The 18,447-nt window shown below is 41.3% G+C and overlaps 1 protein-coding gene across 15 annotated transcripts in view; it reads right to left on the reverse strand.

The window, feature by feature from the left end:
- Positions 1-18,447, reverse strand: part of AGAP1 (ArfGAP with GTPase domain, ankyrin repeat and PH domain 1) — a 684,170-nt gene that overhangs the window by 217,183 nt on the left and 448,540 nt on the right. For 14 of the 15 annotated variants that reach the window (XM_043525622.1, XM_037912087.2, XM_037912086.2 and 11 more), the window contains one exon: positions 7,763-7,931. In XM_043525622.1, coding sequence (XP_043381557.1) covers positions 7,763-7,931 — 169 coding nt within the window. Of the gene's footprint in view, positions 1-6,980; positions 7,271-7,762; positions 7,932-18,447 lie in introns of those variants that run through there. The other variant, XM_043525621.1, reaches the window with a different exon arrangement.

The raw sequence follows: 18,447 nt of genomic DNA on the forward strand, positions 1-18,447 counted from the left end.
CAGGGAGGTAAGCGCAGCCCGCGTCTCTTCCGGCAAGGTAATCTGTGCTGGCACCGTGTCCACTGCGGTGCCAGATGGTGCCATGAGAGAGGCAGGCAACTTGAAGCCTGAAGCCTCGGCACCAGGAGCTTGCGCTGTCACCGCAGCCACAGGCAGGAATTACCATGATGCCGGTGGAACCGGCACATCAAAGGTGCTGAGCCAGGGGAAGGTCTGCATAGAAGAAATAGACCTGCTCAGCCATCTTTTTGCTTGCAATGTTTCCCTTCTGGGTGAGGGAGGCAGTTGTTTTCTTTTTTTGTCCTTTTTGGAGGCGGGAGGGCTGCAGTTCACTGAGGAGCCCGTACCTGGGTGAGAAGCAGGTCCGAGTGACTTCTGCCCAAGAATAATTTTCAGGCGGAGTTCTCTGTCTTTACGTGCCAGGGATTTTAATTTGGAACAAAGGGCACATTTTTGAGGAATGAGGGACTCCCCCAGGCATTTTATACACTGAGAGTGACCATCCAAGATAGCGATGGCGTCCCTGCACGTAGTGCACCGCTTAAATCCTGGGGAGCCAGGCATATTAGCATCAGCTGGACGCTGAGAGGAACAAGCAGGAATGAATTTTTTTTTTAAAGGGATGAACTTATCTAGTAACTAGAGTGCTAAACTAACGGGAAAAAAGGATGTAGAATGGGTAAAAGAAAAAGTTTTAACGAGTCTGCTCTAGGTCTGACTCAGGCCGGGGACGGTAGAGAAGGAACTGAGGAGTTCAGCCACGCATGCGCACAATTAAGACAAGTCTGGTATGTGAGGCAGGCTCTGTTCATGCGCAGCCAATACGCACACTGCTGTAAAAATCTCTGAACAACGGTGCGGGGCGCACCGACATCTACAGTGGAGCACCCACATGGACACTCATCTCGAAGAAGAATTGTGGCTGAGACCAAGCAAGAGACGGTTGATTTTAAAGCTCTGAAACCATAATTTTTGCCCATGGAACAAATAAATAAATTGTCTTTCCCTGACAAACTTTGTTCTGTCCAGGTAATGTAATAGCCTGACAGACGTACTGGTGATGCCCTTACTTCCCTAAGAGTCAGAAGCACTGAAAAAGAGGTGTGATGTCTGGATTTAAAAATGGTAAAAAGAAACAACTGAGTAAAACCTGAGACAATTAAAAACTTTTAAGTCAATCAGTGGTTCAAAAAGTAGTTCATCTTCCAGCTGGCTACAGGAGTATGACTACAGGATACAGTTTTACTACTACCTTGGAGAACCTGGCAATGTTAGAATAAGGAGCTTGAGATGCTTTCCCCCGTATATAAATCGAAGGTGACTAATGTCTATAGATGCATCTATAAGATAGGTGCTGAGGGTCAGACCTTCAACAAATCATCAGAAAGAAAACGAAGGCAAGTTTTGACTGCCGTTGATTTTGGACAGATTTTTGCATTCCAGTGTTTGAAATGTGTTAGACATGGCACTTGGCCTTGGATGTAGAGTCTAGACTGTAGGAAGACATCAACTAACTGTTTAGCATACCCAGAGTCTTCAAAAGATTTGTCCTCTTAAGTTCCAGCCCATCAGTTTGAACCTGACAGGGTACTGGCAACATTGGGTCCTGTAGTCTCTGGAGAGAGGTTACTTCCATGGACAAGAGGCTGATATTTACACCTGTCAAGAGAATCCAAGTCTGTGGACCTATTAGGATGACACCAGTCCCATCACTCCTCTTCTATACACATCCTGAGACAGTTTGCGCTCATTCACCTTTCATTACCTGGTACCAACTCCTTGGAATCCCCATCATCTTTCCTGGATGCTCAAACAGACACTTGTGGATGTTCAGGAGGTCTCTTTTGTGAATCTGATGATTCAAGAACCTTAAAACAAAAGCTTCAAAAAGCCCCCAGAAGCAGTCAGATTTATAGAGCTGAAAAAAAAGTCTCTCTAAAGAAAGAGAGAGAAGTCCCTCTGGAGGATTTTTTGCTCTTGGTTTCACAATTTTAGCCAGATTCTTCTCTCTTGGACTAAGCTGAGCTTAAAAAGTAAGAAAGAGTCCTCTGATGGAAGACTCTTGTAGCTCCTCACTCTTCAACTATGGAAATTATATCACCCTTGATAGGCATTAGGATGCAGCAACCCTCTCAACACTTGATACCATCTTTGTTCTCTCAATAGAATCCTACAGAAGGCATTCTTGGGCACAGAGTCAGATGGATAACAAATTATGTACTTCCCACTTTTGGGAAGTTCTGTTGACAGAGATCCCTACCATGCCATGACTAAGGGATCTCTGTCAACAGAACTAAGGGACCGTGGATCAGACAGCCAAAAAATAACATATTTGGGTCTGAACTTAAGGCTGTCTACAGAGCTCTGCTATCCTTTAAAATACACCATCTTCTTTGCTCTGTTATCATACAAACTGACAATTCTGCAATCAGTCTATATTAAAAAAAAATCAGGGATCCACATGAAGCAGTTCCCTAGCCAAGGAAATCAAAGAGTTGCTCATCTAAGACACCCACAGGCTAAAGAATGGCTGCATGAATTGAGTGATGGAAACCACTATGGGGCATGGCCTTCAAAGCAGGACAGGAGAAGAAGTGAGTGTGGTCTGATCATTTGGTTCCCTTTCATTCCTCACTGTACCCAACTCACTCAGTTTTGCTAGATGCGGGAGAGACTTCAGCCACTCAATATTAATAGCTGTCCTAGTAAGCCATGAAGAGGGCTCTGGCAATGATGGCAACCACCATACCTGGGTGCCAGCCCTGGTAGAAAGACAAGGTGTGTGGTGCAAAACCACCCTAAGGATCCTCTGAATGTTGGGAAGTCTGCCCTAGGAGAGGTAGGTCTTGTTTAACTACCCACCCTGACATGCAGAGGATATGGCTGTTAGCATGAGAAAGAGAATCTCCCCCATTTCAGACTCTCAGTACAGTTTGCTTTCTCCCTGCCTTTCTATCTGCGCTGCCCATGGAATGGACAGTTCAAGTTCTTCTGGACGCAAGGCAGAGGCATTCCTAAGTGCTGGGCAAGCAACTCCTGAAAGGGGGCAGTGTTGGAGCCAAACTTTCAGTACTAGAGCAATCCATCCACCTACCTTGTGGGAAGTGAGAAGCAGCTTGTTAGTTCCAGGTCATGGGAATCTCATGGAGAAAGTTGAAAACATATTGCTAGAGGTTTGTAACCTTTGTTGAGATGATACTCCCCTCGACCGTCTTGTGAGAATAGCACTGGTGAATGGTAGGAGGACAGAGCTTCTAATTCCCAACAAAGGATGACATAGGAGTAAGAATCTTGACCTACAGATCTTCGCTCTCTAGAGCAGCGCTGTTGGTTCTGTCATGCTGCTGATTGGCTGACCAATCTAACTATAATATCCCCACTCTACTCACCCACGCCCAAGTCTGTTAAAGTGGCCCAGTGAGAAGTACTGCTGCTCAGGGCAGCAGTGAAAGGGCACTAGAAATTCTGCTGCCCTGAGACAGGAATAAGCTGTGTTGAGGAATTGTTCCCTCAGCTCCACTCTCTATTTGGCACTGAATTGTAGTCTGGCCCTGCTCTGCTCTGGTGAGTGAAGTTAAGCACAGAGCTAGTACTGCAACTATACACCAAGTTGGACAATGGGAAAGATGCTGTATGCACCTGCACCTCTCAGTGTGACCCTTCCCACAATCCTATTAATAAGGGTTTGCTGCAGTTTGACTCCCCTCCTACATCACACGCTGGAGGACAGCATATGCTTCATAGGGATTGATGTCCAAACAGAATGACCTGAATATTTACCTCACTCCGATTGGTTGAAGAAGATGCCAAAAGAGTATAACTGCCTCTCAAAGACACTCACATCAGGACTATAAAGCGTCTTTTGCCTACTAAGTAACGTCACCGATTCATACATTTAAAAAAAATGTAAAATACTTTAAGGATTTATTTCTATTTTTTAAAATGTAAATAGCAATCCATCGACCCCCTTCAAATGCGAGTGAAAAGGTCACAAATATCAAAGTTGATTGCTAACTCAGTAATAAAGGGCAAAAACCCTCCGAGTGATCAGCAGTGTTTTGATAAATTGGCCATGTGGTTGACTAAGGAAAGAGGTGTCTAATCAGCAACATCAGCGACATTTTTTTTTTAGTACATCAGATGCAGCAAGCCTGCCAAACCACCAATGGGGCCACTGGACGACTGAGATGCTAAAGAAACACTCGAGGAAGACCAGGCCGTTGTGGAGAAGCTAAATCAATTCTTTCCATCAAGTCTTCATAGCAGATGATATGAGGGAGATTTCCACACCTGAGCCATTCTTTTTAGATGACAAATTCAAGGTGTCAATAGAGGAGATTTTGGAACAAATTGATAAATTAAACAGAAATAAGTCACCAGGATCAGATGGCATTCACCCAAGAATTGTGAAGGAACTCAAATATGAAATTGCAGAACTACTAACTATGATATGTAAGCTACTGCTTAAATCAGCCTGTGTACCAGATGACTGGTGTATAGCTAATGTAACGCTGATTTTTTAAAAAGGTCCCAGAAACAATCCTGGCAATTACAGGCTGGCAAGCCTAACTTCAATATCAGCCAACTGGTTGAAACTATAGAAAAGAAGAGAATTATAAGACATCTAGAAGAATATGATTTGTTGGGGAAGGGTAATCATGATTCACCAATTTATTACAATTCTCAGAGTGTCAACAACCATGTGGACAAGGGTGATTCCCTGGATATACCATACTTGGACTTTCAGAAAGCCTTTGCCTCCATGCTCTGGAAGTCCCTAAGCCTCTGACTGCCAGATGCTGGGACTGGTCAACAGGGGGTGGATCACTCAAAAATTTCCCTGTTCTGTTCATCCCCTCTGAAGCATCTGGCACTGGCCACTGTCAGAGACAGGATACTGGGCCAGACAGACCATTGGTCTGACGCAGTATGGCCGCTCTCGTGTTCTTAAGGTCCCTCACCCAAAGGCTCTTAAGCAAAGTAAGTAGTCCCGGGTAAGAGGAAAGGTCCCCATGGAACAGTAACTGGTTAAAAGACAGGAAACAAAGGGTAGGAAAAAATGGTCAGTTTTCACAGTGGAGAAGTTAAAATAGCAGGGTTCCTCAAGGATCTGTTCTGGTATCAGTACTGTTCAACATATTAATAAAGGATCTGGAGAAATGGATAAAGAGTGAGGTGGCAAAGTTTGGAGATGATACAAAATTACTCAAGATAGCGAAGTCCAAATCAGACTCCAAAGAGTTACAAAGGGATCTCTCAAAACTGGATGACTGGGCAACAAAATGGAAGATGAAATTCCGTGTTGATAAATTCAAAGTAATACATACTGGAAAACATAATCCCAACTATAAATACAGAATTATGGGGTCTAAATTATCTGTTACCACTAAAAAAAAAAAAGATCTGGGACCATTGTTGAAAGTTCTCTGAAAACACTCTCTCAATGTGCAGGGCCAGTCAAAAAAGCTAACAGAACGGAAGGAACCATCAGGAAAGGGATAGATAGACAGAAAATATCATAATGCCACTACATAAATACATGGTATGCCCACATCCTGAATACTGCATATAGATGTGGGTGCCCTATCTCAAAAAAGATATATTGGAAAAGGTTCAGAAAAGGGCAACAAAAATGATTAGGGGTATGGAACGGCTTCTGTTCCATACCATATGAGGAGAGATTAATAAGACTAGGACTTTTCAGCTTGGAAAAGAGATGACTAAGGGGGGATATGATAGAGGTCTATAAAGTCATGACTGGTGTGGAGACAGTAAATCAGGAAGTGGTATTTACTCCTTCTCATAACACAAGAACTAGGGGTTACCAAATGAAATTAATAGGCAAAACACACAAAAGGAAGTATTTCTTCACACAGCCCACAGTAAACCAGTGGAACTCTTTGCCAGAGGATGTTGTGAAGGCCAATTACCTGTTAGGTTCACTCCCTCAGGGGCACCTGGCATTGGCCACTGTCAGCAGACAGGATACTGGGTTGGATGGACCTTTGGTCTGACCCAGTATGGCCATTCTTATGTTCTTATGACTATAACAGGGTTCAAAAAAGAGCTAGATAAGTTCATGGAGGATAGGTCCATCAACGGCTATTAGCCAGGATGGGCAGGCATGGTGTCTCTAGCCTCTGTTTGCCGGAAGCTGGGAATGGGCGACAGGGGATGGATCACTTGATGATGACCTGTTCTGTTCATTCCCTCTGGGGCACCTGGCATTGCCCACTGTCGGAAGACAGGATACTGGGCTAGATGGACCTTTGGTTCCTATGTTCTTATGTAATACTGTGTGCAGTTCTGGTTGCCCCATCTCCAAAAAGATATATTAGAATTGGAAAAAAGTACACAGAAGAGCAAAAAAAAAATTATTAGGGGTATGGAACAACTTCCATATGAGGACAGATTAAAAAGACTGGGACTGGTTCATCTTAGAAAAGAGATTATGAAAGGGGGATATGACTGAGGTTTATAAAATCAGGAATGGTTACGAGAACACGTATAGGGAAGTTTTATTTATCCCTCCACATAATGCAAAAACCATGGGTCACCCAAATGAAGTCAATAGAGAGCAGGTTTAAAACAAACATAAGGAAGTACTTCTTCACACAACGTACAGTCCATCTGGGGCACTCGTTGCTGGAGATGTTATGAAGACCTAAACTATAGCTGGGTTCAAAAAAGAATTAGATAAGTTCAGGGAGGACAGGCCCATCCAGGGCTACTAGTGAAGATGGTCAAGGACACAATCCCATGCTAGGGAGGTGGTGGAATCTCCTTCCCTAGAAGTTTTTAAGGTCAGGCTTGACAAAGCCCTGGCTGGGATGATTTAGTCGGGGATCAGTCCTGCTGTGAGCAGGGGGTTGGACTAGATGACCTCCTGAGGTCCCTTCCAACCCATATATTCTATGATTCTGTGCTCTGGGTGCTCCTAAATGTCCCACTGCCTGAAGGTGGGACTGGACAACAGGGGATGGATCACTCAAAAATTGCCCTGTTCTATCCCTTTCCTCTGAAGCATCTGGCACTGCCCACTGTCAGAAGACAGGATATTGGGCTAGACAGATCCTTGGTCTGACCCAGTATGGCCATTCTTATGTTCTCTAAGAAATGAAGCGTCCACTCTCACCCACTGTTTCCTGCTTCCGGTTTGGAGGAACATGGGACATTTTAAAAAGGAAGCTGCTCTCTCACTTTCTGCAGCACAGTGTATGGGAGGATTTTGCAAATGAAGATGTTCTTCTTCTGACCCCGCTTCCAACAGCTGACAAGAACATGGAGAGGGAAGAGACAAAAGTTAGACATGGGTGCTGTGAATCCCATTGGCAAATTGGAAGTGCTCTTTTCCAATGGCATAAATCTCCTGTTTCTAGCCCAGCAGGGATGCAAAATATTGGACCCAATAACCTCGTACTGGGACAGGACTGAATATTTCTCATCGTGAGCCTTTGTGTAATTTAGAAGGGAAATAAGGAAATATTTCACTGGCTAAGCACTTTAAAATAAATAAAAAGGTGGCAGTTTAAAGGTGCTCAGAGGTTTGAGATCTCTTGTGGGAAATGGATTAGTAGACAGAGGGAAAGTTTAACAGTCATGGATGTCATTTGTCACTTGAATTTGTAATTTATTTCATAGCTATCATTTCCACATAGGTGGTATATATGTATGAACATATGCATGCATTCTCACACACTAACGTATTTGACTGGAAGAGAACATATGTTCTTTTGTTTTGCTCAACTTGCTATTCTCTTACCTGAATTAGGAGAGATGTGTAAACTGCTCATGTCTTTGGACATGCCATTCGTTTTGGGACTGGAGATGGGTGCACAAGCTGATGTCGCTCGAGGTGGCCTCTTTCCTGGCACTTTCACAGTAGTTCTCAAAAGGTCGATTTCTTTTCCGTGAACATTCTGCATATAGTCCTGCAGAGAAACAAACCAATAAAAATCAAAAAGGTACAAGAAACCTACAAGTTAGAATAGTATATTAAGAACTGGAGACTAAAAGTGGGAAAAGATTTTCATAATTCTTGCTTATCAAATACATAAATGCACCAAGAGGACAGATCCTAATGCAGAAAGAGGTTGGTCAGCGGCTTGCATAGGAACAACCACCTGTTTACTAGGATTCTGCAGCACAGCAAATTACACTCATCTTCTTTACTCCCGCACAGAGTCTCCAGAAAAAAGAGGCCTTTGCATCTGTTCTCCAAAGAGAATTCTTCCATACAATTCTCTAACAGTATGTGGGGTGACCAATGTAATAGTATTGTCATGTAGATTTAGCCAGACTAATAGCTACTATATCTGAAGCAACCAGATATTTCACGAATAGGGCCAAAAATTGAGTGGTTAGTATGCTAGTGGTACAAAACGGCATGTGCAAAAACCAGAGTTGCATATTTCTGAGTTCCTCAACTCCATAGGTAACTATGGAAATAAAATGGATTGAAACTATCTTATATTGTTCTCTTTTTTGGAAACAGTCTTGTAATTCTTAGTTGCCAGGCTAACATTTATTTTTGTGATAACAACGATGTTCTCTTCAGGGTTGTTTCCCATTAATTGACTTGATTCCATAATGTTGGGATTAGGAAGGCTGAATTAAAGTCAGAAGGATTAAAATAGTTTTGCAAGAAGGCCTGTTATGGGTCCAAATCACTGCAACTCTTACATGGCTACAATTATGGTAAATTATTTATTTTCCATAAACACCACTTCACCTTTAACACAGCAACACAAATTTTACAATATGAAATACACATTCTGTTTAAACATGCTGAACTCTGCTACTGGGGCAATACTTATTTTCTGGTAGACTTATCCAGTTTGATAAAGAAATTATATCAGATTTCTTCAGGTTGTTCGTGAATGCAGTAAATACCTACATGGTATGAAGGGGGAGTCGGAACAGTTCACTGGAGGTTTTAGAGTGCAGAGTGACACTGAAAATTAAGTATCAGAGGAGTAGCCGAAAATTAAAAAACCCTCCCTTCACTAATTTCTGGTACAGTACAAGATGAAAAGAATAGCTCCCCTTATAAAACATCAACTGGGTATAACTTTCTTGTTCAATGCCAATTCTTCACAAATTAAAATACAATAAGAGGAACGTAATTGAGCATTTATTGCTTATGGGCTCTAAAATGAGGCTAATCAGATAGTGACTAAACCTCAGCATGCGCTCTTTTAATAGACACATTTTATTTAACATACAATAACTGATGTATTCCATTTAAATTTTGCTAATGGAGAAGTTTAAAGCGTTCTCTACAAATTCTGGAACTGGAGTGAGTACACAAATCACCTTTAACACTAAGTTTCGGAAATGTCTCAGGTGCAGATTAAGTTGCCTTAAGTAGAGAAGGAATCAGGTTTGAAAGTGAGGTATAAACTTACTGAAGAAAGAGTAAATTAATGTTGGGAAGCAGGGAATAAATATACCGTAACTATTATTTTACTATTAAACAAAGGTGCCCAAACAAAATAGAAGCCCCACAAGCACTAAATGACAGTTTACATTATTACTTTCTATGGATGTATTGAATGCACGTGACAAAGACCCTTTCATTCTGTGCTGGGTGCATAATAATAATCCTGTACATTTCCCCGTAAAGGGAGAGAGGAAAGCACTGAGCTTCCTTCCACTAGGATGTCAACTCCCTCCTAGCCCTGCATCCACGCATCTTAGATCTGTACTTGAATTAAAAGTTACAACTACAAAATAATGCAGCTTGGTCAGAAGTGTGACGTGTGGTTTGATCAGATTAGAACAGATGAGGGTCTCGCTGTCATCTGGAATATGATGTGTTAAAGAGAAGACAGCAAGTCTGATTTTGATATGCAAATGTTACAGATTTAACTCCCCTAGATGTTAGTTGTAGAAAACGCTGATCTGAGAAAAAAGGGGAAAAAACTCTTTAACAAGGCATGAGGGTAATTCAAAGCCAAGTACTTTTAAACAGCACTTAACAAGTCCCTAGAGCCTACTCAACAGCGGGCCACCCCAGAAGTGCCATCTTCTGCCCCTCAACAGCTTGAAAAAGTAGTAATTGCAAATCCATTTGCATTTTTCTTCTCAAGTTGTCCATGTTCATCATTCAGCACTGTGAAAAAAACAAGCACCAGAGCAAAGGGAACCCTCCCCAAATGCGTCAATAACAAGATAACGGAGTGCCTGAATCCCCCCCACACTCCTGCTCTTACACCTTTGCCATCGGTTGTTTTTCACATTTCACTCCTAATTATGTTGCATCTATTGCCATATACTTAATTAGCTGCATTAATGTGATTTCTTTTCACATAGTCAAGCAATTAAGAGCTATGATTGAGTTTCATTCAATTAGCCTCAACAAACATGCTAATTGATGTCCCAGATGCAAATGAGGTGCAATGAGAGAAACCTGCTAGCAATCGAGAGTTGTGTCAGAGAGACACAGCTCTCAGCTTGCTGACAGAAGCACAGCTTAACATGGCTACCACCTTCTGTGGAGCTGCCTTTCGAGGAAGGGAGATAAGTCATTAATGCCTCAGTGTACCAAACAGATCCCTACAGGAATACTGTGCAGCACTGAATCAAATCAATGTCTTCTCCAATTCTCACAGCAATGGCAGGTAGTTGCACTGTAAGTGGGGAAAATGTGAGGCACTTTACTAGGATTTGGTAGGCGTTACAGATATTGTAACTACCGCATACACAACTTCTTTAGCTAAAAAATTGTTTAAAAAAGTGTTCATCTAATCTCCGAGCTTGTGAAATACTACATAAGTAATGGCCTACAGTTATCAGTAACTGGCGACTTCATCTTAGTCAGCTGTGGGGCATGCTGGTACTTGAAGTTAAGCCTAGAACACATCAATCAATCAATATTCCCTAAAAATACACTCACTATATTGATTCTCATTGCTTTTCATCCTGAGGTAACACCTTTAGCAGTTTGCTCAAATATAGCGCCACTGAGTGTTAATTTGACTACTCAAGGCAAGTGACTAGTATCTATAAGACTAAATTAACTGCTAAAATACCCGTGATTGCCATAGAAAGGACAAATACTTCTAGAAGCTGCAAAATGTTATTTAATAACACCTCAAAATGAATTGCCCATAGTGAAAAGACATGATACACAATAATACAGCTTTCTTTTCAGAAACACTGTAAATGGAAATATAATTAAGTTAAACAGTGAAATGGATGGAAGCTGCTTAGGCAAACACACGGACTGACTAAAGAGATAGATATGACTTTGCTTTCTAAATAGGCCTTGTCTTGAGAATATTTAATACTGCTATTTAAGGATGTTCCTTACTAACTGGAATAAATAATTGCAATGAAAACATTACACAACTGTTGGTATACATTCATGTGGACTTCAGTTTTTTAAATCACTCTCACACACACAAAATTCAGTGAACACAGGTGTCCAATTATCATACATTCATTCCCAAAACAATTAGAATCCTCCTTTATATTAAAAAAAAATCTAATAAAAATTGCTATGAAGAATTCTTCAACAAAACCACTATTCATGTCATGGAAGCACACAATCTTGTCTAAAGGGGAAAAAAAATCAAACTTTAATTTTCAAAACTTAAGAAAGGAACCACAAAAAATGTCTTCCATATCACATAACACTGGGCACAGTAGTTTAATTTCTTCTCTACACTACTGTCTGCACATGAGAATAGGCCTTTATTTCAACACTGCTTCAAATAAGAAAAAATCAGAACACAGCTCCACCAGGTTTGGAGGCGTGTACAATGCTCTCTTACAACACAGACACGGAGTTTATTTTAAAGGCAGAACTATAGGACCACGCGAGTTCCTGCTGTATGTTCCCTCCATTCCTCATGTTGCCTGTCTGGACTCTACATGCCTTGGCACAGGAACTATATTGTTAATATGATTTAAGTGCATGGCACAGTACATTGTGGATGAAATACAAATAAATAAATTACCAAAGTCTATCAGCTGCATTTCACTTTTCTTATTTCCAAAACCTAGTTTATTATGCAAGAACACTCTCCATTTGTTCATGGCTCCATCGCATTTAAAAAGTTACCCCTGCCATTGAGCAACGCCTGCAAGCACCCAATCACTTTTGTTTCTACAACCTGACTAATAAGCTAAGAACAGCTAGTGAAATGTACAAACTAATACAATATGCAAACTCAATTTTTAGAAACCAAATACCATAAACTTACTTCAGGTTTAAAATCCACTATATCTGACGGCCTTAATCTCCAGTGCATTTCTCCTTGTGGTTAAACAACACTTGTGAAAAGTAGGTGTAAAATACTACCATTCCAATTACTTTGCACAGATATAAATAACCATACAAAGGGCAAGGAAGCGTAACCCACACACCTCCTAGATGTGGTGTTCTGTCCCATCTAGTGGCACCGAGACCACTTAGAGAGAGATAAAATGAGCCTGCTCTACAGCCTTAGCTAACAGCCAGCTGGCTTTTAGCTCATACAGTAGAGGCTCATGCACTAAGCTCCAGAGGTCCCAGAATTGATCCCACCCACCACCGACCGGGGTCTGTCAGAGTTACAGAAGCAAAGATGGAGCTTGAGTATTGCAAAGCAAGTGAGACTTTAAAAGAGAATGAAATTATCAAGTAGATAGCTATAGACCCTGGGAGCCTAAGTGGGAGTGTTCTGCACTGCTTTATGTGATATACAAAAATGAGCGACTCAGATTCTTGCTGCAAAAGCAGACCAGGACTGGGAGACACTGAACCTTGTACTGTTGATACTGGACAGTTCTGAAAATACAGTGAAAGGTCCAATGTTCCAGTGTGGTCCTCCATGCATAGAAACCATATCAGCTCTTTCCCTGGGAGGCCTCAGAGCAGGGGATTCTTAGGACTCCATCTGGTTGCATTTGGATGGACTATAGTTGAAGCAGCCCTTCTCCACAATCCTTCCCCTCACACGACAGAATACACATACTGTTTACCATGATTAGGGCCCTACCAAATTCACGGTCCATTTTGGTATATTTAACAGTTATAGTATTTTAAAAATCTTAAATTTCATGGTTTCAGATATTTAAATTATAGTGTTGTAACTGTGGGGGGTCCCAAAGGGGGGGGGGTGTCACAAGACTATTGTAGGAAGGTTGCAATATTGCCATCCATACTTCTGCACTGCTGCTTGTGACAGCCCTGCCTTCAGAGCTGGGCTCCCAGCCAGCCCGGCCTTCAGGTTTAAAGGGGCCTTGGGCTGGCTGTGTGTATGTGGAGGCGTGGGGGTGTGTGTGACCACAGCGACTCCCTGACCACAGCACCCTGGGCAGTTGCCCACTGTGTCCATCCATAAGACCCACCCCAAAAGTGACAACCTCCCTGTACCATGCCACCCTCACTTCTGCTTTGCTGCTGGCAGTGGTGTTACCTTCAAAGCTGGGTGCCTGCCCAGCAGCCTCTGCTCTGTGGCCATCTAGCTCTGAAGGCAGTGCAGAAGCAAGGGTGGCAATACCAGGGAGTGCCCCACAATTGACAGATTTCACAGTGGAGACTAGATTTCACAGACCGTGATGCATTTTTCATGACTGTGAATTTGGTAGGGCCCTAACCATTGACAGTTGTTTGGCTGAGTACACTCTTCTTGCATGCTCAACATCAAAATACTCATCGCAAGGTTACTGTGTGTCACAAAATTAATGTACCTAAACCTAATCTAACCTCTCACTTCTCAGAAAGTCCTAGAAAAAACTGGTCCCTCAAATTTTCATTTTCTTTCTTGCATTCCTTTCCCTCTCTCTGTCTCCCATCAATAACTTACTCTAAGGTAATAAAATACAGAATTTAACCTGAAGAGTGCTGGCTTTTTCCAGTCAAATATTACGTGGTACATGAATATTTCTGTAGTCTTCAAAGTGTTAGCAGCCAAAAAAAAACACATACTTCCCATTCTGTGACTTGTGTTGACACAATCTGACAGCTCCCACTCCCCATGCTAGAAACTGGTTAACACACAGGGCAAGTAGTTAGGAGTTCTACTCCCACTACTATTATTGGTTTGCCCTGTGGTGCTGGGCCAGATATTTGATACATGTATGTCAGATTCCCTGTCAGCAGATAGGAGACCCTGCTTGTCTATCATACAGAGATGTTTGTGAGGCTCACTGCATTAAGGCTTCCTTATCCGTAGGTGAAAGATGCTGCTGAAGTATTAAAACAGAGAGCCCGTGTTTGTATCTCAGGATGGAATGTTGGAAGTTTTTGGAGAGAGGGAGCTAAGATCAAGATGGCATATTTTAGAGAATAATACTGACTTAGGGAGCCGTGAATGGTAACCTGCAAAGCTATTGTTCATTGTCAGCAACAACTGCTTTGTCAGAAGCGGGTGCGAGACGTAGACTGGTAAATGCTGAAGCCGTACTTTTGTGTGTACATGGCAGTCAGACATTTTTATTGCAAAATGCCGTCTGGAAAAGATGCAAAACAAAATTGCTAAACTGCAAAGGAAAAAAAAATAAGGGGAAAAAACAAAAGGCCCCCTTCCCTTTGCTTATTGAGTTCAAAGGCATAACATGCAGCACCCTGCAGCAAATGGGAAGCTACACTAATTTTAAAACCATAAAACGCTATAAAGTGCCCTGCGGGGCAGGACTACACTGAAGCTAGTTGCACCTAAATAAGACATGGTTCATTTACTTCACAGCTTAGCCTAATGTAATCATCAGTGGATTTCTAGCCTAGAGTTGTAACAGGCAAATAGCCGATACTGCGGAGGCGACACTCCCAGCCATAGAGGGGGCCTCTGCTATATTGCTGTTGATTAGAAAATTTTTCAGTTTTGACAAGCACTTAATGAACATAAATCGCACCTTGATTGGTTTCCATTTGGGGCCACAGGCACACCTGCGAAAAAACAACAATCTCCAACTCCACTTCCCCCATTCTTTGCAGAGAACTCAGCAAAAAACCTACAGTCCTGTTATGAGCCACATAAGAAAATATTTTTCACAGGTTTCTGTGCAAGCAGCAGTGAAAGAACATTTTCCCTAAACGCCTTCCTACAGAGAGATATGCACATTACGTCCTTTAACATCTTAGTGCACTGTGATTTCTTAAAAGGTACTACAAAGCTACCTCCCCAGAAAATAACATTGGGGGACAGTCATTTTAAAATGTGTGTGTCAGTCTGTTCTGGAAAACACTCTAATCAACCTAAAGCTCCTTCTGAGAAGGTCATCTTGTTCCCTTAGTATTAACATTGGGAACTGAGACCCTGAAGTTAAAGGAATAAAATAAACATTCACTATGTCTATGCTATAGTATTAATCAGATCAATTGATGCTTAGGGACAGAGGGGTCTTTCAATGTATAACACCAGATCTCAAACATACAAAATATTTAATTTTTCATAGTTTGCACATTTTCATGGAAATCTGAGCAGGTTATTCTGTCTCTGCCCCTCACTCCCCCCGCTCTCACTAGATCATAACAAGAACAGATCTAACATTTCGTAAGCACTAGATCCACAATTTGTCTACCACAAATAATTTATGTAACATGTATGTCTATACTGGTTAGTTCTACTAGAAATGGAGCTTTATTTTCATAAATCATCTCTTCATAAATCAATACCTTGCCTATTTAAATTGCAACTTGTTCAAATAACCAAACAGTCTTTTTTGACAATGAGCTTCACTCTTTGCTGATATCTATTACATACTGCAGTTTACACTGTTCTGCAAGTAATAGTTCCATGTGCATTGCAGTACCCTACACTAATTACATGTGATAAATCTTGTGTCATATGCTCTGAAACAAATGGATTCCAAGCTAAATATGCTTTATATATTCACAGGTCACTTAATGCACAAACAAGGAGAATCTCTACCCAGTTGTGGGACTAGTTACATGGAAACAGCAGGAATAATCAGTCTTCATTACCCTAACCACAGACTGCTTAAGTGGGAGTCTTTTATGGTACAGCTTACTGACCATTATACAGGACACTGAGAACTCCACATTTCATTATGCCCCTGGTTTGCTGTGATTTTTCACTTGGCATAGCAGGTGCAGTGGTGATTTCACTTAGGGCTACGCTCAGTTTGAAGGGACACTGTTAAGGTTGTTAGGATTTAAAATTTACTTACCTCGACAGTTTTCCCACAGTGCAATCCTTACCTTAAGGATGGCAACTATGTATTTAGGTGTTTTTTTTTTTTAAACTAATCCTTACTGAAGCACTATTTCAAGAAAACAACGCCCTTGTAAACAACAAACTGCATGGATGATCTCCTGCAGCGGTCCCCTCTGGCGCGCTATCAACCCCTTTGTTTCCCATACAAGCACACATGCTATCACACACAATATATATATTAGTTGAAAACACACAGCGGTGACGTGTGATATCCCATATGATCATGGCATAAGGTGGTAAAGTAGCACAGGCTCTAATGACCATTTTTGCTGAAGAGGTTACCATGTAGCGTCTACAAAATAACTGCAGCAATGTATCAAAGTATGACAGAATTAAGAAATGAAGCCTAGAGAAATTGTAACAAATGACATCATAAAGCAGTATACTATTCTGAACAAGGTTTTAGGACAGAAGCTATTAAACTTGTCCACAATTATTTCTGTGTGGACGATGTATGGTATCAATACCTCAGATATGCAGCTAGAATTAGACACAACACTATATATCTTTCATGCCTGTTTTCCATTTACTCCAGTGTTTCATACATATTGACTGATAAAAAATAACTATAACACAAATTTGAGCATTGATAATTTTGTCAAACATATATTACCCCTAAAATCACCCTGTCGACTTCTCTTTCCCAGGGTCTGCCCTGAATGCAAAAGGTTTCAAAGAGTACATCTGCGTCCTAATTGATACATAGCAATATGAAGTCATAAACAAAGCTATCTTTGGGTCAATTCCCAGACCTATTCAACGTGACCTGATTTTATGATTACTAGGGCCCTTCCCAGAAAATTATTAAAGAAGAGAATTCAGACTTCACAAATATCTAGAGTTGTATTTTCATTTGAAGCAAACTATTTTTTATTGACTACGATCATCAGGGAGAGTGTGGGTAGTTTGTTAATCCAACATACCTATACATACCTTGGGGGCTGTGAAACAGTTCAAGGGGAAACACACTTTTTGGAGCAAGAGATGAGCCAGACAAAGATGTTTGCACAAAGTTATTCATATACCCAGTTGTGCAACACAGCATTTAAATACTACAATGATAGGCAGACTGCAAGAACCAATGTTCCCAGCCCCCATACTTACTAAAATCATTCGTAAGGTCCCCAAAATCATGAAATTGGCCTAAAAACAATAATATATTTTGGGTTCTTTTTGGCCACTGAGTTTTTATAGTGCCCATTTTCAAACTTTTCTGCAGAAGCATGAAGTCAAGGAATTTTTTTTTAACACGAGAATCCCAGCTTTATTTAATCACATGGCTTGAGGAGCTAAGGCTTTAAGAAAACAACACTAAATATAATGAGATGTGAGAACATAGCTGGAGTTGGCTACACCAACTCGTGTGTCACATTTCAACAGTTTTTACCTGGATCATCATTTAAACTCTGATTGGGTCCTAGAAGATCAGTCAGTGCCTGTAGAATTTCACAAGCCAAAGTATTGTTATGGTAGTAGTGTCATTACAATATATCGGAGCAGATGTGTGCGAAGCAAGACAACTCCTAGCCATGCTGAAGTTTTACACACCATTATTGAAACATGATTACTTTGTCTGATAATGGAAAAATCATTCCTAAGGTCTTTATCATTAAGCCAACGTGAACTACGTTTCTATGAATGATGGAATGAGCTCATTTCCCCTTCAGTTAGCACTGCTCATAAGAAAATGGATTTCCAGAGTTGTGGATACCACCTAGTGATTTCCCAGGCCAAACTTATTCAGAAGAGTCTCATCTGGGTACAGTATAACAACATTTTTTTGTCACTCCCGCAGCACCACCACAATCCCAACAACCTTTGTGAATGTCATTTGAACAGAGTCTATCCCAAATGGGAGAAAGATGAAATATAAGCAGTGCTCTTATGCCTCAGACCTCAGAACATTATGATAAAAACACCCAGCTTTCATACAGCATTTTTCATGTGTAGATCTCAAAGCACTTTACAAAGGATGTCAGTATCAGTACCCCCATTTTACAGAAGAGGAAATGGAAACAGAGATGAGATGACTTGCCCTAGGTCACCCAGCAGGCCAATGACTGAGCCAGGTACAGAATCCATGTCTCCACAGTCCCAGTGCACTATCCACTAGGCCAAACTGCCTCCATACAATGCTATTCTCTGTACACAGTCAAACCATTCTCTTGGATATGTACCCAAGATATATAGGTGCTAGATGGACAGCTGGGTTTTATGAGGACAATCAGCAGGATTTCCCTCGCATTCTTCGTTATTTTGGAAGGCAATGAAATAAGAA

The sequence above is a fragment of the Chelonia mydas genome, chromosome 11 (assembly GCF_015237465.2).
Source record: "Chelonia mydas isolate rCheMyd1 chromosome 11, rCheMyd1.pri.v2, whole genome shotgun sequence".
Taxonomy (NCBI): domain Eukaryota; kingdom Metazoa; phylum Chordata; order Testudines; family Cheloniidae; genus Chelonia; species Chelonia mydas.